The sequence below is a fragment of the Megalobrama amblycephala genome, linkage group LG1, assembly GCF_018812025.1.
Source record: "Megalobrama amblycephala isolate DHTTF-2021 linkage group LG1, ASM1881202v1, whole genome shotgun sequence".
Classification (NCBI taxonomy): domain Eukaryota; kingdom Metazoa; phylum Chordata; class Actinopteri; order Cypriniformes; family Xenocyprididae; genus Megalobrama; species Megalobrama amblycephala.
The window spans coordinates 3,231,788-3,255,057 of record NC_063044.1 but is presented as its reverse complement, the minus strand read 5'-3'; the positions used below and the strand labels follow the sequence as shown (position 1 = coordinate 3,255,057).

Below are 23,270 nucleotides of genomic sequence, written 5' to 3'. Positions count from 1 at the left end.
CCTCCACAGCGGAGATGACCACCACGACAGTGTAATCGGGACTGGAGGTCTCCATGGTGGAGATGACCACCACAGCAGTGTAATCGGGGCTGGAGGTCTCCCTGGCGGAGATGATGACCACCACAGCAGTGTAATCGGGGCTGGAGGTCTCCATGGCGGAGATGATGACCACCACAGCAGTGTAATCGGGGCTGGAGGTCTCCCTGGCGGAGATGATGACCACCATAATGTAAAGGTATGGGCGATACTGTCAGACTGATTGGATTAGCACCTATGCATTTGAATGCTTTGATCTTCCTACTGGAAATCAAACTATGTGTGAATGTTTACATAGTCTTAGTTCTCGTGACCAGCTACTGTTTACCATTTGGGGTACTATTATCTACACAGTCGGGGGTAATTTCCTGTATTGTCTTCAGATGCTTTTGTTTTAGTGGTCACTTCTAAGGCTGTGTGTAAGGGCAACACCTTTAAGGACTGCCCACTGAATGCCTATAAAACATCATGTATACACTGCATTAGTGAGATTTTGGATGACCACAGCGACGCACAGCGTGTTTCTCAATAAAGAGTAACTTCTGCTTCAAGAGATCCCAAAGTCTCCTGGTCTATGCTTCTGAGATTTCCAACAGTTTTGGTGCCGTGACCCGGATAGAGCTTCTCACCTCAATCCAGATTGAAACTTCAAGTACAACAAAGATCTGATCCAAAAGAAGATCCAGGCTGAATTTTCCTGTGCACCCAAGGGTTGGTGAGTGATAGTCTATCCAAAAGAACCATTAAGACCAGTACAAATGTGTTATCCTCTGCGCCGTCAGAGAAGAGTTAACAGACAGCTGTAGGGTTGGGTTGGTTCAACGTATTGCTAAGTTAGAAGAGCAGAACAAACAGTTGCACACTAGAGTGTCTCGTGTAACAAGTGTAACAAAGCCTCAACCAAATGTGACTCAAAAGACGAAGAGTCAGATGAAAACTATCCTGACTTACAGTCTTTCAGACTAGAGGGCAACAGCAATACTGGATTGATGGATAAAGATCTAAATGCAGTTGAAGTGTGTGGAGCGAGACAAAAGGCTCAGAGTAGGGCAAAATGGGTTGACACAGTTCCATCTGTAACCCCCATACTGCAGTTACAAGCAGTCAGTACTGCTATAGGTCCTGAAGACATAGAAAGAATTGCTGAGAATTTGCCATCAGTGCATAGAAATTTTTCTGAGTTTAGGACAGAGTTGTCCAGAAAAATGAAGCTCTATGATATGTCCCTAGCTGAAGTCACACAGCTAATGTCACAAATCCTGAAAGAGTCAGAATTCAATGATTTTGAAAGTGCTGTAAATAATTCTAAGTTTCAGCATTCCAGCAAAGGCGAATTGAGAGGAGTTCTGAGAGTGTTACAGAACCTTGTTGGACCAAAAGTAGACTGGTCAAAGATCACTAGTTGTGTACAGAAGAAGGATGAAACTGTAAGTGAGTACACTGAAAGATTTTGTCAGTCAGCGGCACCATACAGTGGAATAGTTGACACTCCAGAGAAGGTGTTAGAGGATAATGGACCACTGGTCCGCATGTGGTTTGATGGGCTTTCATTAGAATACAGAAATGCATTGCCTTTCTTAGACCTCACATGGTCCAATGGAACCCTGCAAAACAACTTGGATAGGTTAGCTATTTGGGAAAGAGACTCAGATGTCAAGACGAGAGTAAAGATTGCAGCAGCATCCTTTAAGGTCAACACAGAGAATCGACAGAAACGTAAATGTCCTAAGAGAGAAGGCAGTTGTCATTACTGTGGTAAACCTGGACATTGGATGAAAGAGTGTAGGAAAAACAAAAAGACTTTTAAAGAAATGAACAGCTTTACTCAGCTCCTACTCAGTGTACTTGCTACATTGAAACTGCCCCTCCCTCTTCTCCAAACTCTTGGAGCAGCAGCTTGCTGACATGCTAACCATTTGGGCTGTGAGTGCTTAATTTCCCCAGTCATTTACAAGAAAGCTGAAAGACTCATTCTGAACAAAAGAAAGTTGACTGTCACTTCCACCATTCGGGGACACGGGTTAAGTACACTCACAGCCCTAAATGTTATGCTACAGTACACATCATTCACTTATCCATCCTCTATGGGTTATGATGTCTGCTATGACTGATGTTTCAATGGAAGATGGAGATGTAGCACAGTAAAGTTTGCGAATTAATTACAGGGAGAGAATAGGACACACAGACCAGTGAGGAGCCCAGGGAAGAACCGAAGTGCAAAAGGCCTCGGGGCTAACCCTGTGGTGAAGACTTCCTCATAGGATTCCCCCTCTCTCAGTTTATCCCCACCTTACTGGTCTATAGGTGTCAAACTGATTAAGACTAGGTTAAGAAAAAGAAGAACAAAACCACTATACGATCACTAGAAGTTTATGATGATCAGAGTTAGACAGAAAAACTATACGATCATCAGAGGTCTAACGTACTAAAGTCTATGCATGAATACTGCTGGTCTGCTGTCTCTTTGTTTTCTTGTGTGCAGGTATGTGTATATGCCATGATGTCTCATAAGCAGCACCTGGTGTAAAGCATCACCTCAGATATCCATGAACAACCTTCATGATGACGGACTCATCAGAGCAACTCAGAGTTGCACAACGACAAAGAATCATCTTGGGACAAACATGGAAATGGACTCTACAGGGAACAGACTCCACAGCTATTCAGGTGCCATGGACTTTTAGGACTTCCACGCTTATGCTACATGGTTTTCTGTGTCATCATGTAGTTTATACAACATGTTACCACCCTGCGTTGTATATGTGTGTCAACAGTATACTCAACTTAAAGAACAACACTTATGTAAATGTTGGACACGACATAGAATAAGATGTATGTGCCTGTAACTGTTACAAGTTGCATGACTGGAAGATGGGACTTATGTTAACAAACATATGTTATAGAAGGGATTTAAGAAGGTTTAAATTTGTATTATGTGAGAGTTATTAGAACTCTCAAAGGGGGAACTGTGGAATTACAAATTTAAGAATCTGTTTAAAATCTGCGGATCCTACATCCTGACCATTGGCAGGACAAGCTCAAGATACAGTGGTGCCTTTGTCTCTATGATAATGTAAAGGTATGGGCGATACTGTCAGACTGATTGGATTAGCACCTATGCATTTGAATGCTTTGATCTTCCTACTGGAAATCAAACTATGTGTGAATGTTTACATAGTCTTAGTTCTCGTGACCAGCTACTGTTTACCATTTGGGGTACTATTATCTACACAGTCGAGGGTAATTTCCTGTATTGTCTTCAGATGCTTTTGTTTTAGTGGTCACTTCTAAGGCTGTGTGTAAGGGCAACACCTTTAAGGACTGCCCACTGAATGCCTATAAAACATCATGTATACACTGCATTAGTGAGATTTTGGATGACCACAGCGACGCACAGCGTGTTTCTCAATAAAGAGTAACTTCTGCTTCAAGAGATCCCAAAGTCTCCTGGTCTATGCTTCTGAGATTTCCAACAGGAGCCAACAAGGAATACAAAAAGTTCAGAAATGGCCTCAGAGCCATCGGGAAACACAGAAAGTTCAGGAACGGTGCCCACGACCAAGAAAGAGGCATTAGAGTTCACATGGGTTTCAGAATTTACGCTTGCAGCAGAAACAAAAGTATCTGAAGACACAAAGAGTTCAGAAAGTCCTCCCGCCGCTGACTCGGGCAAAATAGGTGGCGTGTGTGAAGCCCAAAAACACCAAATATCGGTAGCCATCACAGAGAGAACAAACAAACAGTCTGCCTCCAAGTCGAGCGGCGCTCCATCCGAGGAACTAGAAAGTGCTGAAACAGACAGGCTTGAGTGCGTAGCAACCGGCGAACCTGGGCTTGAGTGCGTAGCAACCGGCGAACCTGGGCTTGAGTGCGTAGCAACCGGCGAACCTGGGCTTGAGTGCGTAGCAACCGGCGAACCTGGGCTTGAGTGCGTAGCAACCGGCGAACCTGGGCTTGAGTGCGTAGCAACCGGCGAACCTGGACTTGAGTGCCTAGCAACCGGCGAACCTGGGCTTGAGTGCGTAGCAACCGGCGAACCTGGGCTTGAGTGCGTAGCAACCAGCGAACCTGGGCTTAAGTGCGTAGCGGCCGACGGGCTTGAGTGCGAATCGGCCAGCAGGCCTGAGTGCGAAGCGGCCGGCGGGCCTGAGTGCGAATCGGCCGACGGGCTTGAGTGCGAAGCGGCCGGCGGAGGCTTCGGAATGCCAGCTGCTCGTGCTGAAATCAGCGGTGGATCGTCCACACTGGCCAACAATCCTCTCTGCTCTTGGACAGGTCCAGAGACCATGATGGTGCTGACTGCTGGTGCGGTCTGCAATGAGCCACGCTCCGCGGCCGACGGAGCTTCGGCCGTATGGCCCCCCTCCAAAAAATTTTTTAAGGGTGGATCCTCCTCCACCTCACCCACGGTGAAGGAAGATCCGCACAACTGCAGGGCCAGATCAATATACTGAACCAGGGTCCAGCCGTCATTTTCCCACGGCATCAACTCAGCGATCTTCATATCCAGTCCGCTCCAAAAGCAGTATATAAGGGTGGATTCATCTAGTGGAGCGAGATGGCAAATAGCCACAAACTCCTCCACATAACACTCTATCGGTCGCCCGTTCTGGAACACGGTACAAAGTGCACTCACAAGGGCCTGGCTTGTTCCTGCTAGATCCATAATTGATGAGTCATTCTGTAATGTTCGGGTGTGAAATGAGCAAACGGAGGAGTGGATCTACGTGCAGGAGCAGTTTAATGATAAGACTCAGAAAAGAAACACGAAGCACAACATACAAACAAACGTTAACGACTCATAACCAAGAATAAACACAAGGACTCTAAATACTCAGGGAAAACCAACTAAACAAGGTAATAAGGGGGTGTGGCAAATAGGAAGCACCTGGAGAATTTAATGTGAACTATAATGCCAAAAACATAACATAAAAGTCCAAACACAGGGAATTTATGACAACAGTAGAGGCGGTTCGCCGAAGATGAGGCGAATCTGATCTATATGTCGCAAGTCAAGAGCACTATGATTTATTTTCAATTATTAATTTCAATAAATAAATACAAATACTTTGATTTGGCACATTGCCCATCTTGTTTGTAGTTATTTATTGACTTATTCATTATTATTTATTGCCTGTGGTGTACCCAAATGATTACTGCGGGAATCCAACATTCGATAATGAACCGAAATAAATCGTATAAGCCATATAGTTCTTGACTAGCCAGGCTAGGCTATAAAACGAGAGCAATTTTTTGAAGTGATGCTCAATTTTTTGTGTATTTTCGCTTGGTAGTCTTTTTATCTTTCATGCTATATTGACGTGAAGGATCTTGGCAAGCGCTGCTGCTCGAGCTGTGCTCCGTTTGCTGCCAATCCCACTGAAATTGATCTGGGATCTCGTGGTTGTACTGCCTACCAAGTAAAATGCACCCCCTAACCAAGGGTATTGTATCTTCGCTTGATTCTTGAAGTGGCCTTAGATAAAAGGGATGTGTTGTCTTCGCTATACAGGCTGATTTCCTCCATTTCCACTTCCTCTCTGATGACGAGACTGTATTATGACTCTCTGATGACGGAACCATATTCTGTCCCGTGTCCATACCTCCTCTATTTGTGCACGTCATAGTCTTATCCAATTAAAATTTATTCATCGTATTTACTGGACAAAAGTGAGGTAAAGTCAGGCAAAAATCAAGCCTGGTTTTGATCCTCTCTGTGATCGTTGCCATCAGGCCCCTGCAGATTTAATACATATGTTTTGGTTATGTCCATCCATAACTTCTTTTTGGCTATCAGTTTTCAATTGTTTTTCTTTAGTGACAAAGAAACAGATCGAGCCTTGTCCTATGGTTGCACTTTTTGGACTTCCTGGAAATACTGCAAAGGCTTTTGCTTTCTTAACATTAGCTAGACGGCGCATTCTCCTGCTGTGGAAACAAAAACTCCCTCCATCTTTTGATGATTGGCTGAGAGATGTTATGAGCTTCATTCACTTGTAAAAAATCAGGTATACGTTAAAGGGCAACACTGGTATATTTTCTGTGATTTGGGATCCCTTCATTATTTTTTTTTCTGAATATGTCAGTGCTCCTTGTGTGTCAACCTAAGCATTAATGTCATTATGATCGTGGCTTAAATCTGATCATAAGTGTGTGATTATATGTGTGGATATTTTTATTTATTTATTTATTTAATATTATTATTGTTATTGTTATTATTATTATTATTTTATAATTTATTTTTTTTCATGATTCTCCTGTACTTGTATTGTGTTATTATTGTAAAAGTTCAATAAACAGATAAAAAAAAAAGACAACTAATAAAACTAATAAAGCAAACTATTGAACTGTAAAAAAAAAAGGAAAAAAAAGAAAAAAAAGGCTTTGTTCTTTACAGTATAAACCTGAAACTTCAGTAGTTTGAAATGATTCTGTGAAAACAGGCGCAGTCTTACCTCGGTTTCTCTGAGAGACTCATCTTAGAGAGAGAGTTCTTTCCTCGCTCCTCTGACATACTGCAGCTAAACTCCCATTGAAAACAGATCAGCACTGCAGGGATCTTTGTGTTGCCGAAGACAGATGCTCATCACGACCTGGACATGACAATGTGTCACTGAGATGAATACTGTTACGATTTTGTGTGTACTAAGAGCGGTGCCAGTCTGGTAAATCATCCAGACAAATTTTAAAATTAAACCGTCCCCAAAGGTATCGAATAAATGTCCTCATCAATTTATACGATCCCTATCTTATCCTGTTTCTTTAGTTTAGTTTAGTTTTCACAAATTCAAATGACCCTTTGCAACCCAAAGCAAGTAAAAAACATATATTCACACAGGGGCGTAGTTTGGGGGTGGGGGGGAGGAGGTGATGCGGGATGGATGGATGGGGGGAGGTAACCCTCCAATATTCAAATCCATCAGTAACAACCCCCCCCCAATATTTCAACATGAAAATCACAGTAGATCTATACTAAAAATATGTATAATTCATTTATTTTGTAACAATAATTTTGTTTCTAATCAAATATGAGTTTGTCATAATAAATTAGTCAAAAAAAATACCCCCCCTCCATTGAACCAATTGGTAACGCCCAACTTTCGCACTTTCACCAAAACAACGCGAGTTGTTTACCAATCACCAATTACCAAAACAGCCGTCTGTTTTGTTACTTCATTTTTCAATAGTGTCTGTAATTATCAATGACAAAAGTATTCACAGTGTTTGTTTTCTTTCTAAATTAATCAGACTTTTGAACGAATTGGCTGAATGAACGATTTACAGTTTTTTACAGACGCTAGGACACATTTCTCAATACTTAGGTCACTTTTGCAAAAGTCTTCAGACAGTGAGCACAACAGAAGTCTATGTGGGCTAAACTGAGGATCAATTATCATTGCTTTGGCACAAAATGCATTCAATGACTACATCTCTCAAATTTCATGAATTCTTTTCTCACTCAGACACAACAACTGCCAAAACTCTTTGTACATACAGGCCAATTTGCACATGCTTACATACCGTTTTCAAAACTGTTAAACTTATGTTCAAAACAATAAAATAATACAAAACTGAATAAGACAGCAATTTGCTACATTCCTACAGTAATATTTTAATGAAATATATTTTAAATCTTAAAATTAAATGCTATAAAAACAATTGGACCAGCCACAGCTGATTCTCATTGTAGATGAACATCTACACAGGTGTTACTCTTTCAATTTCATTACAAAAGGAGACAACGGCTGAATAGTTTTGTATTGTGATTTAAACATGGAACCAGCCAGAAATAGAGAAGTGGCTGAAAGAGGAAGAAGAGTGGCTGGGAGGGGGGCGAGGAATATGTATGCGTGGTAGAAGAAGAATAAGAGGAAGATCAAGAGCTGTAGTCTCAGATGAGATCAGAGCTACAGTAATTGATCATGTAGTAAATCATGGTCTCTCAATGAGAGAGACTGGTCAGAGAGTGCAGCCAAATCTGCAACGCTCTACAGTGGCATCTATTGTTAGAGTTTTCCGGTAAACCAACAGGTAACTTGTATTCTGCAAGGGCATTTGACTGAGTTGCACATTACAGAAGGAAATAAACTTGAGTGTAATTGTTTTTGCATTTCTGCTTAGGACTCAACGGTTACCTCACACAGGTGGGAGAGGAAGGATGCTCACTGATGTGCAGGAAACTGCCATTGTTGATATGGTCATCAGAAACAATGGGATAAAACTCAATGAGATTCGAGACAGAGTCTTGGCAGACAACGTTATTTTTGCAAATATTCACAGTGTAAGCATAACAACAATTTCTAGAGTCCTGAAAAAACATCAGGTCAGGATGAAACAGTTGTACACTGTGCCTTTTAAAAGGAACTCTGAACATGTCAAGCAACTCAGGAACCAATATGTCCAGGTAAGATCACAATAAAATACAGAACTGTTTTTAACAAAACCAAACACACACAAAGACATTTTGGTCCCACTTTATATTAAGTGGCCTTAACTACTATGTACTTACATCAAAAAATAAGTACAATGTACTTATTGGGTTCATACTGAATTGCAAAACACGTTTGTTGCTATTGAGGTGGGGTACGGGTAAGGTTAGGGGAAGCTTTGGTGGTATGGGTAGGTTTATGGGTAGGGGTAAGGGTTAAGGGATGGGTCAACAGTGTAATTATAAATGTAATTACAGAAATTAATTACAGATGTAATTACATGCAGGTTTTTTTTAAAATATAAGTACAATGTAGAAACATGTATGTACACAAGAAGTGCATTGTATCAAAGGATTCATTTAAATGTAAGTACATAGTAGTTAAAGGATTAGTTCACTTTTAAATAAACTTTTCCTGATAATTTACTCACCTCCATGTCATACAAGATGTCCATGTCTTTCTTTTCTCAGTCGAAAAGAAATTAAGGTTTTTGATGAAAACATTCCAGGATTTTTTTCCATATAGTAAACAGAATTCCAGCAGTGTAGACGCTGCTAAGTGTATTACTGCCCTCCACAGGTCAAAGTTTTGAACAAATTTTTATATGCAATATGCTAGTATATATACTTTGACCTGTGGAGGGCAGTAATACACTTAGCAGTGTCTACACTGCTAGAATTCAAATAGAGAAGAAGAAGAGAGCTAGTTCAAGATGAGCATTTAAGGTTAAAACTTATATAATTTTCAATTTTTTTCAGAAAATGAGTGATGGTTTCACTAGATAAGACCCTTATTTCTCATCTGGGATTGTGTAGAACAATTTGAAGCTGCAGTGAAACTAATTTTGACCTTCAACTGTTTGGTGCCCATTCAAGTCTACTATATGGAAAAAAATCCTGGAATGTTTTCATCAAAAACTTTAATTTCTTTTCGACTGAAGAAAGAAACACATGGACATCTTGGATGACATGGGGGTGAGTAAATTATCAGGAAAAGTTTATTTAAAAGTGGACTAATCCTTTAAGGCCACTTAATATAAAGTGGGTCCGACATTTACTACTGTAACAGCTTATGTTGCCTTGTGGATTTATTTTAGAGAGTCATGGAGATTGAAGGCAGGCAAACACCCCACATTTTCATCTTTGTGGATGAGGCGGGTACGGTGGCCCAGTAGTGCACAACACAACGAAATTAAAAAAGCAAACATAAGTTCACAACACAACGAAATCGAGCCACAACGCAACGGAAATGCTCCCGACCACTTGGGAGCTCTCAGAGCTCGGTAATATTAGTATTCCTTGCCACTGTTCTATAAAGTCGACAGTCTTACAAAGATATCAATACCATGATTAGTTTTAAGTATGTAAACATTGTATATCGACATGAAATATTAATTAAAAATTAACTACATGCACAATAGCTTCATATTTATACTTGTGAATGATTTGACGTGACATGATGAAGGGAACATCCACCAATTCCACCAAGTGGTTAAAACGTATAATTTGTATTCATTACAATGACTTTGTTTAACATTTAAAAACAGACATGTTCAAATTCCAAAGCTTGTTAGCTCCTCTTGGTAAGACTGACAAGCTTTGGAATTTGAATATGTCTGTTTTTAAATGTTATAAGTAATTTTAATGAATACAAATTATAAGTTTTAACCACTTGGTGGATGTTCCCTTCATCATGCACCGTGGTAGCGCGTCAAATCATTCACAAGTATGAATATGAAGCTATTTTGCACAAAGGTGATTTTGAATGTCGATATATGGTGGTTACATACTGTTAAAACTAATCGTGGTATTGATATTACTGCCGACTCTATAGAACAGTGGCAAGGAAAATTAACTTTATCGAGCTCTGAGAGCTCCCTAGTGGTAGGAAGCATTTCCGTTGTGTTGTGGCTTTATTCCGTTGTGTTGTGGCTTGATTACGTTGTGTTGTGAACTTATGTTTGCTTTTTTAATTTCGTTATGTTGTGCACTACTGGGCCACCGTAGGTGGGTTTCAACTTGGCCAAAACACGGCGACAAGGGAGGAATGTGATTGGGAAGAGAGCCACAGTGAATGTCCCGGGCCAGAGGGGTGCCAACGCCACAATGTGCGCAGCAATATCCACTGATGGACTGCTGTTACACAAACCACTAATTGGGCCATACAACACTGAACGTCTCCTTGCGTTCCTGCATGATCTCTATGGAGGGGTTGTGCTAGGTGAGGAAAGGGATGCAGAGAGAAGGAATCAGCCAACATTTATAATTGTATGGGACAATGTGGCATTTCACCACTCCCGTGCAGTCACCGAGTGGTTTGCAGCCCATCCCAGAATGGAGTCACTTTTCCTCCCACCTTACTCTACATTCCTCAACCCCATAGAGGAATTCTTTTCCTCATGGAGGTGGAAGGTTTATGACCACCCTCCACATGATCAAATGTCCCTTCTGGATGCAATGAATGCTGGATGCCTGGACATATCAGCAGAAGATTGCCAGGGATGGATCAGGCATGCCAGAAGATTTGTATTGCCCTAGATGACATAAGATGTGATGTGGATGAGAACCTGTGGCCAAATGGAGAAGACCGAGTAGATTAGCATTACTATTGTATCTGTATCAGTGGATGGTGTGTATACAAATTCTTGTATTTTGGAATTACTCAGTGCAAAAAAATAAAAATAAATAAACAACATAAAATATTGACGAATTCTGCATCATGTCTGATTCATTCCAGTTACATATATTGCAGTGAATTATAAACAGAGATGTGTCCTTGTTTTACACAAGAAAACATTGTATAATGCTAAATGTTGTTAGTGTTTTTTAGGTCATTGTTTTGTGGGTGACAAAGTATGTTTGTCGGCTGTCAACCTTTGCTTGTGTTCTGGAAGAATGAGTTGATTTGAGACCTGAATAAAGTGTTTTGGTAGTTGTAGTGCATTTTGAATGTGAAATGAACTACTTTGCCAAGCTGAAAGTTGGTTAGGAGAACTGTGTGAAGAGTTTTGCAAAAGTCAACCAAGTATTGAGAAATGTGTCCTAGCGTCTGTAAAAAACTGTAAGTAGCTCACTCATTAAAACGTCGAATTGCTGCTGCCTACTGGTGGTTTCAATATTTAACATAATTTCTTTCTTTTTAGAATCACTTCGTTATGTTAGAATTTGATGAATGATTATACATAAATTCCATAAAGTTATGATAAATAGATAGATAGATAGATAGATAGATAGATAGAGAAGTAATAAATTATCCAATAACGCTACACATAAAACAGATCATTAATGATATTTTTTAATTAAAAAAATAATAATTAATAATAATGTTGAAACCCAATCTACGCCCTTGTATTCACATATTCAAGAAGTGCAATACAAAGTTCATAATACCCATACACATATTCCATAAGTACAATAAATCCAAACATAGCAAATGAACACAATATACAAAGCATTTACAAATTCATAGCTACTCAGTCCCTTCAGTATACTTTTATGAATGACCATTTAACGTGTAGGAAGTTTTTAGCTTGGATCATCAAAGTCTTTTAGGAATGCCCGTGGAGCGTTTGTATTGTCCATAACTTGAAACGTACCCAGTTCAAAAGAAAGAAATAAAACCCACCCCTAAATACAGAAATGAAATATAATTAGCACAAAAACAAAATAACAATCGAATTTACAACATCCCATAAAGATAAACAATAGTAAAAGAAAATTAAACTTACACTTTCCCTAGCACAACTGGTTTACCGTCAGTCTCTGTTTACATCAGGATAGGAGCACAATATCTCTCCGTATACGGCTTCAGTAAAGCCCCGGGTATACTTCACATTTCAGATTCAGATTCAGATTCAGATATCTTTATTAGTCCCCAAGGGGGCAATTCAGTTCTACAGCCAACCCATCCATTAGTACACAATAAATATAAAAATTATAAAGTTAAAAAATGTATACAAACAATCACACCCTGACACACACATACAACACAACACACACATTCACCTGCCAGTGACAGAACAAAGCTGTGGAATACAAGAGCCATTTATGTAGTTATGAATTCTCATTCAAGAATCTTATAGCAGAGGGAAGGAATGAGTTTGCATAACGATTCGTTTTGCGTATTGGCACATAATACCGCCGACCTGACTGCATGAGAACAAATCCATGCCTGAGCACATGATCTGGTTGGCACAATATTCTATCTGCTTTTTGGACCACTCTTTTTTTCCAGAGAGAACAGAGATCATTTAATTGGGTACCAGTAATTTTTGAGCATACTTTAACAATGTCGCTTAAACTCTTTTTGTCTTTCACAGCTAAACCATTAAACCAACCCAAGAAAGAAAAGGTTAATAGACTCTCAATGAATGCCTGATAGAATGTACATAAAATTCTTTTACAAACCCCAAAGGAGTTCAGCTTCCTCAGTAGGTATATTCTTTGGTTTGCTCGCTTAATAATGCTATCAGTGTTCTCTCTGAAATTCAATTGTGAATCAAATACTGTGCCCAAATACTTGTATGTTTGAACCACTTGAACACCTTCATTGTGTATTACACTCAGTTTTGGTTCGTCACTAACCTTCCTAAAATCTATTATTAATTCTTTGGTCTTTGACACATTTAAGTCAAGGAAACTGTCGTCGCACCATCTAGCAAACTCCTCAAGGGCACTGCTATGATCAGGTTGATTGCCCTGTAAAAGGGACAACAGAGCTGTGTCATCTGAAAACTTCACTAAATAGCTGTTCTCCCAAGATGACCTGCAGTTGTCAGTGTATACATTTCGTGCCCGGACGCGTCCGCACGTCTTTCAAAGTATACTAAGGCTGCGTTCCAGTTCGTTTTTTAAATGCCCTTCCCTCACTAACTTCCTTCAGTCTCGTTGACTCGGATGTACGACATTGCTTACGTTGCACAAGTGCCCACTACTGACGAACCTATGCAATGGGCTGAACTGGAACGTCCTAAACCCTTGATCACTTGATATCCACAATGGAGCTGATTTATTATTTATTTTTTTCCCCTTACAAAATTGTTTAATACAGCATTCTATATGTATATGTGTTTTAAATGTGTTAAAAAATAATTAATATATCTTAGAGTTGTTTATGGTAGGGTAAATTAAACGTGATATGCGGTGACGTCATAAACGTGTTGCATTGTGGGTTGTGGAGCTGCTTGAAGTGTACATATGAAGTAGACTCGTTCCCTCGGTTAAAATCGAGGGAGCAAGGGTTTGTCCATATAAACTTCCCTCGTCCACTTCACGAAGTGGAACGCACTTAAAAATGGCGGCAGGGATTCCCCCAAGGGGAAATGTTTAGGGAAGTTTGTGAGTGCGTGTCTAAAACTGGAGTGGAGCGCAGCCTAAATGCGCGTGGCTGACAGAGTTCGACACATGCGCAGTGCAATTTTTTCAATACTATTACCAGACAACCGGACATTCGCTGGGCAGGATTGGAGAAGAAAAATAGTGCAGCCACCATTGCAACATAGTTCAGAAGATACACGAAGAGAACAGGAATCAAAAACGATGGAGAAGGCATGCTTCTGAGTTTACTCGTCTTATTTTTGATTCGTTCTTTACACACTCTTCTTTGACGGCTGCACATTGTGCTCAGTACTGTGCGTATTGCCACCTAGTGGCCTCTTCTTTCCTACTTGCTCACGCACTGTTGCACGCGCACCGTCCGTGCGGTCTCAAAATTTGGGCTGCGCACGGACGGGGTGTGCGGCCAGCCGTGAGCCCTCCACATGACGAAAATTACATCATGCGGACGATGCACGAACGCAGACGGCTGAAGTATACCCGGGGCTTAAGCTAATTTTAAAGAATACTAAACCAAGGATTTGTCACTTTGTTGACCACAAAGAAGTGCGTTTGCGTTGTGAGGGAAAGATAACCTTGCTTCTTAAAGAACACCTTAAATGAACAGTGGAGCTGAGAGATTTGTGCTCACGCATTACATTGATGCACTCTCGACATTTGTTATAAAAATAACCATAGAAAACACCTCAAATTAACTATCAAAATAAGGATAAAGTCATGTCTTAAAGTTGCAATACATTTTTATTGGTTAAAATGAATGGAGAATATCTCATGTTTTTCGTGGCTGCTCGAGCCCTCAGGAACAGCACTTATGGTTTTTTAAACAAGGTCCAGTTCGACGCTGGATTTACAGATCGTTTGAAACAGGTGGTACGTAAAACTGCATCAAATGTCTGTTTTGTTGGCAATCGATGCATAAGTGCATATAATGTAAACAACAGGAACATAATAGTGAATCAAATTTTATCCAGAGATAATGTGATGGTGTATTGTGTGTGTTTAAATACATTTTTTAGCTGACCATCGATAGCTTGCAGACGATCGCTATGCAAAAGCTGTGCGTGCTTGTCTCTCTTTAGCTCCGCCCACGGCATGCCTCCAGGCGCTCGGCTGTTTTCGGAAAGACTCGGTACAGCGTATCTGTCTTTTATAAATCTGATAAAACTAAAAACTCTTTGGAGATATGAAAGATGCAATACTAATCTAGATACTCAAGATTAACATGAGATTGGCAGAAAATGTGTGTGTTATGTAGGGGGGACCAAGAGCAATTGTAACATCTCAAATTACACCAATCAGAAATGAGACAGAACCATGAAACTCATTTTGCATGTGCTCTGTGGAGATCCCTCTCTGCATGCCAAAGGACAAGCTTTAAAATCATACTTGGTAAAGTTTTTCTACAAAGACTCATTTTTGAGGTATTAGAGTATTTTTTTTTCAATCTACAGTATTTTCCTCATACTGTCTTAACCATTAATGTCTATGAATTTAAATCTTTCGATGACCAGTCTGTTGTCTATGGAAGCCCGTTTCCGCCACTAAAAAAAAAAAAAAAACTCCACTAAAAAAAAAAAAAAAAAAAAGCCACTAAAAAAAAAAAAAAGATGAATTGCGACTTTTTATCTCAGAATTCTGACTTTTTAACTCGCAATTGCGAGTTTATATCTCACAATTGCGAGTTATAAAGTCAGAATTCTGAGATATAAAGTCGCAATTGCGTGATATAAAGTCAGAATTGCGAGATATAAAGTCGCAATTGCGTGATATAAAGTCAGAATTGCGAGATATAAAGTCGCAATTGCGTGATATAAAGTCAGAATTGCGAGATATAAAGTCGCAATTGCGTGATATAAAGTCAGAATTCTGAGATATAAAGTCGCAATTGCGTGATATAAAGTCAGAATTGCGAGATATAAAGTCGCAATTGCGTGATATAAAGTCAGAATTCTGAGATATAAAGTCGCAATTGCGTGATATAAAGTCAGAATTCTGAGATATAAAGTCGCAATTGCGAGTTATAAAGTCAGAATTCTGAGATATAGTCGCAATTGCGAGTTATAAAGTCAGAATTCTGAGATATAAAGTCGCAATTGCGTGATAAAAAGTCAGAATTCTGAGATATAAAGTCGCAATTGCGAGTTATAAAGTCAGAATTCTGAGATATAAAGTCGCAATTGCGTGATAAAAAGTCAGAATTCTGAGATATAAAGTCGCAATTGCGTGATAAAAAGTCAGAATTCTGACTTTATTTCTCGCAATTGCGACTTTATATCTCAGAATTCTGACTTTTTCTCACTACTGTGAAACGTTATTTCTCACAGTTCTTACTTTGCTTGCGTTTCCTTTCATTGCGACTGACCACCAGGATTACTGTTTTGTTATTATTATACATTAAATAGACCATCAGGATTGCTGCTTTGTTATTATTATACATAAAATAGAGGACATCATAAAGGATTATTTTTAGCGCCGATTTACCAATAAAGAAATACTGATTTTACTGAAGGAGACACATAAAGATTAGTCTCCGGACATATGCATTATGCAGGAATATGCATATAGGATGTTTCCACGGTAACCTTGTACACAGCGTTTCAAGGAGAAAAAACAGCTTTTACTGCCATCTAGTGGGCTTAATACTAAAACAACCAATACCTATCATGTTTCATTAACTTTGCAACTCAAGGGTAGAATCATGCAATTCTGCAAATTACAGTCGAGGTATTTGGGCAATAAAAGTTGTTTTTAACAGAATGGATACACTAATGAATTTTACACAATAATAACAATATAATAATATTCATAATAATAAGAAGAATCAGCTGTGGCGGAGGCGCAATAAATCAGACAAAGCTGAAGTGGCACATTTTATACACCAACAGCTTCAGACTTCACGGCAGCACGGCTATCGTTGGATGCACTGTTACAAACAGAGATACTGACCATCAGTTAATTGCGAGAAAAAAAGTCAGAATTCTGACTTTTTATCACGCAATTGCGACTTTTTATCTCAGAATTCTGACTTTTTATCACGCAATTGCGACTTTTTATCTCAGAATTCTGACTTTTTATCACGCAATTGCGACTTTATATCTCAGAATTCTGACTTTTTATCACGCAATTGCGACTTTATATCTCAGAATTCTGACTTTTTATCACGCAATTGCGACTTTTTATCTCAGAATTCTGACTTTTTATCACGCAATTGCGACTTTATATCTCAGAATTCTGACTTTATAACTCGCAATTCTGAGATAAAAAGTCGCAATTAATCTTTTTTTTTTTTTTAATGGCTTTTTTTTTTTTGTTTTTTTTTTAGTGGCCGTTTTTTTTTTTTTTAGTGGCGGAAACGGGCTTCCATAGTTGTCTAACATCTGATATCTTTGTCAAACATTAGCTTCATTAGCTTTGTTTCTAGCTAACAGGGTAGCTTGTCACGGGGTGGTAACAAGTAAGTAAGATTATTTTTTTCCAATAATTTAAGAAATGTGTTTTTGCCTCTCAATCTGGGGATCCATTTTACTGAGTAGGCCCTGTACACTATCAGTTCAGAACAAGGAAAACAGTATTAGAGTGTATTTAGATACTACTTATAGTACATTTGAATCCATAGTGAACTATAAGTAGTATATAAATACATTTTTTAAATACAGAGACAGTATATTAAAAGCACATTTTAGTTCATATTTCATGGAGTCTCAAATTAGCACAGTTGAGTAGACTTAGATGTACTAAAAGTACTAAGTACTAAAGAAGATTTTTTAGTATATTAAGTATAAAATTAGTGCGCAAAAAAAGAGCACTTTAAGTACATTATTGAAATGTACTTTTTTTTTCACCTGGGTTAATTTATTGTTCTGGATAATATGGACCTAGTGGAAATTAAATAGTTTTTACTATATCCATATTCTCTGGAGTTTATTGTGATCATTGGTATTTATATGAAGGTATTACTACATGTGTTGTTACAATCGCCCCTGCATGCAGATGTAACATTTGACTTCTAATGTTTCCATCAATATTGCGACTCTAACATTGCTTGTAAAAACATTTGGTGACTGGTAACAAGTAGAACACAGATAAGTTACTGACATAAAAAAAAAAATGTATCCAGATATTTCAAAAGGTTTTTGAGTAGCCTAATGCAGACATGACTAAAATTTATTAGAACTGCCCCCGGTCCCCTACCCTTTAAGAAGTTTAAAAGAACATTCATATCTGCTCGAGTTTATCGACTATAACAGGAAGAATTTAAAAATAGAATACTTTCGATTTCGCATCATCACAAAATTACGTCCTAAAAAGGAAAAATAGAAATAAAACAGACCTTTTAGCATTATTTATTAAGTATTATTCACAAACTTGTTTTAAAATGCGTCGTGTTCAAGAGGTTTGTTTTAATAATTTCTAGTTGCTTGTTGGTCGCTTACTCCCGAAACAGGCTATGCCTATAAGTTAAAATGTAACATTTAAAACACGCTTACAATAAATTTTTCATTATGCCAAATAACTGTAATCGTGGAAGTATTAAAACTTACTTGCAGTAGTTCAGATAGTATTGCGCACCATGAAACAGAATCCAGAAGTCTTTGAAACACTTTCGATTTGTGACAGTTGTTAAAACACACGTCAGACCAAGAACTGTGCAAAGTACAAAAGTGTCCAGTTACTGACTGCGGTCAAGTGGGCCGGGCGTCGAAAATACAAGTCAAGCTAGCCGCACCTTTTTTTTTTTGTGGGTCTAGTCGTGTACTTACGGTATGGGTGCTGGTCAAAATGGATTTAAAGACGTCGTATCCTTGCATAATCAGGGTATCTTCCGTTCATTCATGTTTTGATTTAATATTGAAATCAGAAAAATGAGAAAACCGCACTTTTTTTCATTTTTCATTTTTAAAATGAAAACGAAAAAAACAAAAAATTGGCTTGATTTTTCTTTTTTCGTTCTGGGGTTGGAAAATAAGCAGTTTCCCTATATCCCCTGAAAATCAATTAATCAATTACAGTTAATTTGACAATAAATAGGCTATAAAAATACTCTTTATCTCATTATTGTTAGTGTTATTTCAGGGTTTTGATATATAGCCTAATATTGATAAAATATAATTGATATCTTCTTAAAGGCGCTCTAAGCAATTCTGAGCGGAGTAACTTCCTGTTGACGTTCGAAGTGTTGTCAAACAAAACAGAGGCTAGCTAGACCCTCTCTCCTACTCCTCCTGGCCCTCCCCTCCGTGCTTCCTGAAACAGTCATGAACGCGCATTTAAAATGTAAGTAGCTTGCGTATTGACGCTGCTTGTCGGTTATTGGCTGGAGCATGTTTATTATGTTAAGTGGTCCAGGCTGCACCAGTTTGTTTTTATTGCAGTTTTCGGAGCTTGTGGCGACTACAGAGACCGCGTTTTTTTACAGTGTGTTCAGGGGACAGGCAGCTAGCGCATAGTGAGGAGATGTTTGCGGTATGTGACAAAAAAAAATTGGGCCTAAAAACGCGTCAAATCGCTTAGAGCGCCTTTAAGAGAGCACTATAATGGTTATTTTTTAACACTGTTTTAACATTTTTCCCTTTATTTATTTATTTTACTTTTTTAAATGTGTGATAGCCTACAGTATTTCAAATTGGCATAAACGAGTTCACCTCCGTCATCAAATCATCCAATTCGCATTTTAAGTCCATCTATAGCACCGCTTTGATTAACTAATAACATGTAATATATTTTCATATCTGTCATATTTCAAATTCATCCCATGTCCAAAACTTCGCTAGATTTTTATAGTTGGTCACTTCAATAAAACAGGCATTGTGCCAACGTTGTAGAATGGGGGTAATTGTGTGCAGCTGCAAAGTAAATTAATATTTCATGAGAAAGAGATAAAATGTAGAATAAATGCATTAAGAATCCATACAGCTGTAGAGCGAGGGACTTTTATTCTGTTGAGCTGAACCGATGAACAACTGATGACGACATGGTTTGACATCTGGTTGACCAATCAGCGGAAAGAGGCGTTTCATGCCCGCCCACATGTAGAGATCGAATATTCAAAGTGCTTATTTGTTTCCAACCCCAGAACGAAAAAAGAAAAATCAAGCCAATTTTTTGTTTTTTCGTTTTCATTTTAAAAATGAAAAACGAAAAAAAGTGTGGTTTTCTAATTTTTCTGATTTCAATATTAAATCAAAACATGAATGAACGGAAGATACCCTGATTGGGGCAGTGTAACGCTTCACAATTCAATTTTCAGACGTTAACGCTCTTATCATTCATTTAAAAATAATTATATCCATTATGTTATGGGTCAAATTGACCCGCACTGTTTAAACACACTTGAATCAATATGATTAAAAAGGAGTTTTGATTTAAAAACGATTATATTGCTGTGAACTGTGAACAGAACTGCGTCCATAGCAACGCTCTGTTTTTCATGGCAACGGTGTGTTATACTTGCAGTATAATAATAATTTTGTATTTGTATAATTTATAATATCTATACGGTAGTAATTTGTACTGGCATTTAAACGTTAAACTTTATTTATCTGACATATTTACTACAGTTATAACAAATGTTTGGTAACATAAATATACTTACATTTGAAAGCATATTGCCCGCTAACGTCCGACATTTTTTTTTTAAAATTTTTTGAACAAGATCGCAAAGCTGCGAACATAGGATTGTGGGTGATTTGAGAGCGCGAAGGCTACACATATGCATCTTTTCCTGTATATGGGATATTTTTCGAACAAAGGACTCAGTCCTTGTTTGAAATTCCGAGGATCCTCGACATTGGAACAGTCCTTCGACGGATGTCGATGACGTAGCATCCTCGAAATTCTGGCTTCCGAGGATCCTTCCTTGACATTGAGAAACACCTATTGTCTCTCAAAAGAGTCGACTCTGAGTCAATTAAACAAGTTGTTTGTAAAACGAATCCCAAGCCGTTTCGTTGTGACGTCACAAAGATTAGCATATTGCCGGCCCACTTATTGCACACGTAGACACCAGGGAAAATTTTTTGAATGATAGCCTACCACATTTTTTCAATGATACCGCAGCAGTTTTGTAGGATGAAAATATCTTTAACCATTTCCTCCCTTCTTTCTGTTAATAGTCCTTCAAGAATCACACAGCTGTAGGTGGGCTTGTGCAGATAATTGAAGCCACAGGAGAGTCCTTACCCAAAGGTGACTTCCCAGATAGCACACGTACGTCGTGCAGACATCTGTTTCATTCATCTGTGTCATTTTCGTCTGGAAGACGTATATTTTAGAGCGTTTGCTCATCTGCAATACGTCGCCGAGACGTCCCTGCCAGCTGTTAGAACGACGTCTAGGCGATGTCTATAAGACGTTAATAATTTCGAACGTCGGCAATCCGCTCTTTTACAGACGTTTATCAGATGTTTATACGTCTGCAAGACATCTGATTTATGTAGCCCAGACATCGTTTTAAGATATGATCCCTCCCATTAATAAAATTAACCCCCATAAAATCCAGCCACATCTTCACATGATTAAATAACCACGTTCTGAACCTACAATAAAACACGCATTTGTTGGTTTTAAAAATATTTATTAGGCAAAAAACGTATTTCTAATTCATTATATTGATTACAACTTGTAATTAATTATAAAAATCTATATTAACATAATGCCATATTCAAACAAAACAATAAACAATTAAATAAATTAAGATTAAAATTAAATAAACAATTACACCCTCCCTGGGGCCAAGCGGAGGAAATCTTTGATATATTTCTCCGCCTCTGCTTCCGTTGGTGACGGCAGGATGGGATTCCTCATGGCTGAAGCGGCATGTAAAAAAACAAACAAACAAAAACACTTTATTTTTTAAAACAAATAAATCTGTCAAAGAGAGAGCCTATCAGCGAGTTCTCTTCCTGCGCGAGTCTACGCTGATGCTGCGTGGAGAAGACACGTGTCCTGACGAGTTGTGAGGGAAAATGTGCTTAAGGTAAGTATAAAACAAATATATTTTAATACTAATTGTGTGGTCTCTGTGATCGATTATACAATAACCTTGAAATGACGTTATGTTGATTAGATTGATCATGATAATCACCTGTTAGTTAGCTACTAACGAGTGAGTTTCTGTGGGCAACTGATCGGTTAACCCAAGGTTCGTTAAACAAAGCCATTATATTTGCTAACTATTTTTTAAAATGGCACTTTGCTGTTGGTTTTACCACATGTTTGATTATGTTTGACTCATGAACATGTTAGCCAAGTACTTATTTAACTTAACGCTGTAACTTCCCGCCATTGGATCTAATGCATGTACAACATTTGAACTTACCGGTTAACAGTGACCCGATATTTGTCTTTCTCATCCCCCGCTTGTCTCCTCTCCCACACCAGTTCAGTTGACGGGCAACATTGGTGCTGAAGACCTTGGAGCAGATTCTCCAGACGGTCTTCTTCATTGTTGGCCCGCCGCTGATGGATAATCTGTTCACCTTCAACAAGTACATTAAAATACGTTTTAGCAAAGAAATGGGCCTCTTCTGTACTATATTAAACACTAGTACCTGTCAAATGTTTGGAATTAATTAATCTAACCGACTGCATTGATTTGATACAAAATTTAATCCAACAGTAAACATTTTTTTGTTATATTCATATGAACTGTTTTCTATTTTGAAAAGCAATTCTTGCTTTACAAAGCTGAATTTTCAGCAGCACATGATCCTTCAGAAATCAGTCTAATATGCTGATTTTCTGCTCAAGAAACATTTCTGATTATTATTAATGTTTAAAGTTGTGCTGCTTCATAGTTTTGTGGAAACTGTGATAAACTACCTTTCAAAAGTTTAGGCAGGGATGGGCAAACTTGGTCCTGGAGGGCCACTGTCCTGCAGAGTTTAGCTCAAACCCCAATTAAACACCTGAACCAGCCCATCAAGGTCTAATTAGGCATGCAAGAAACTTTGAGGCAGGTGTGTTGAGGCAAGCTGGAGCTAAACTTTGCAGGACAGTGGCCCTCCAGGACCGAGTTTGGAGACCCCTGGTTTGGGGTGAGTAAAAATTTTAATAAGCAAAATCCAAAATGACAAACACATTTATAACATTTCAGATGATTTACATTTCAAATAAATGCTGTTCATTTGAACTTTGTTCATCAAAGAATCCTAAAAAAATCACTGTTTCCTCAAACATGAAGTGGAAAAAACTATTTTAATGTGGATAATAAGAACCATCATCAATAATTGACCACCAATAGTAATTGCTAATATCCAAGCATAAAATGGCTTATGAGAATGTCATGTGACACTGAGACTGGAGTAATGATGCTGAAAATCAAGCTTTGATCAGAATAAATGAAATTTACAATATATTCATATAGAAAAATGATTTAAAATAGTAATAATATTAAAGGCTAATTTTCCAACTCCCTAAACTTACCATTTTCAAATCCATTCAGCCGATCTCCGGGTCTGCCGTACCACTTTTA

At 38.4% G+C, this 23,270-nt stretch overlaps 1 protein-coding gene across 6 annotated transcripts in view; it reads right to left on the bottom strand.

The window, feature by feature from the left end:
* Positions 1 to 21,496: 21,496 nt before the first annotated feature.
* LOC125252220 overlaps positions 21,497 to 23,270 on the bottom strand; it is an 18,094-nt gene continuing 16,320 nt past the window's right edge. For 3 of the 6 annotated variants that reach the window (XM_048165621.1, XM_048165474.1, XM_048165708.1), the window contains one exon: positions 21,497 to 22,275. In XM_048165621.1, the coding sequence (XP_048021578.1) occupies positions 22,060 to 22,275 (216 nt within the window). In that variant the 3' untranslated portion in view covers positions 21,497 to 22,059. The remainder of the gene's footprint in view (positions 22,276 to 23,270) is intronic. The other 3 variants (XM_048165397.1, XM_048165540.1, XM_048165793.1) reach the window with 1 other exon arrangement.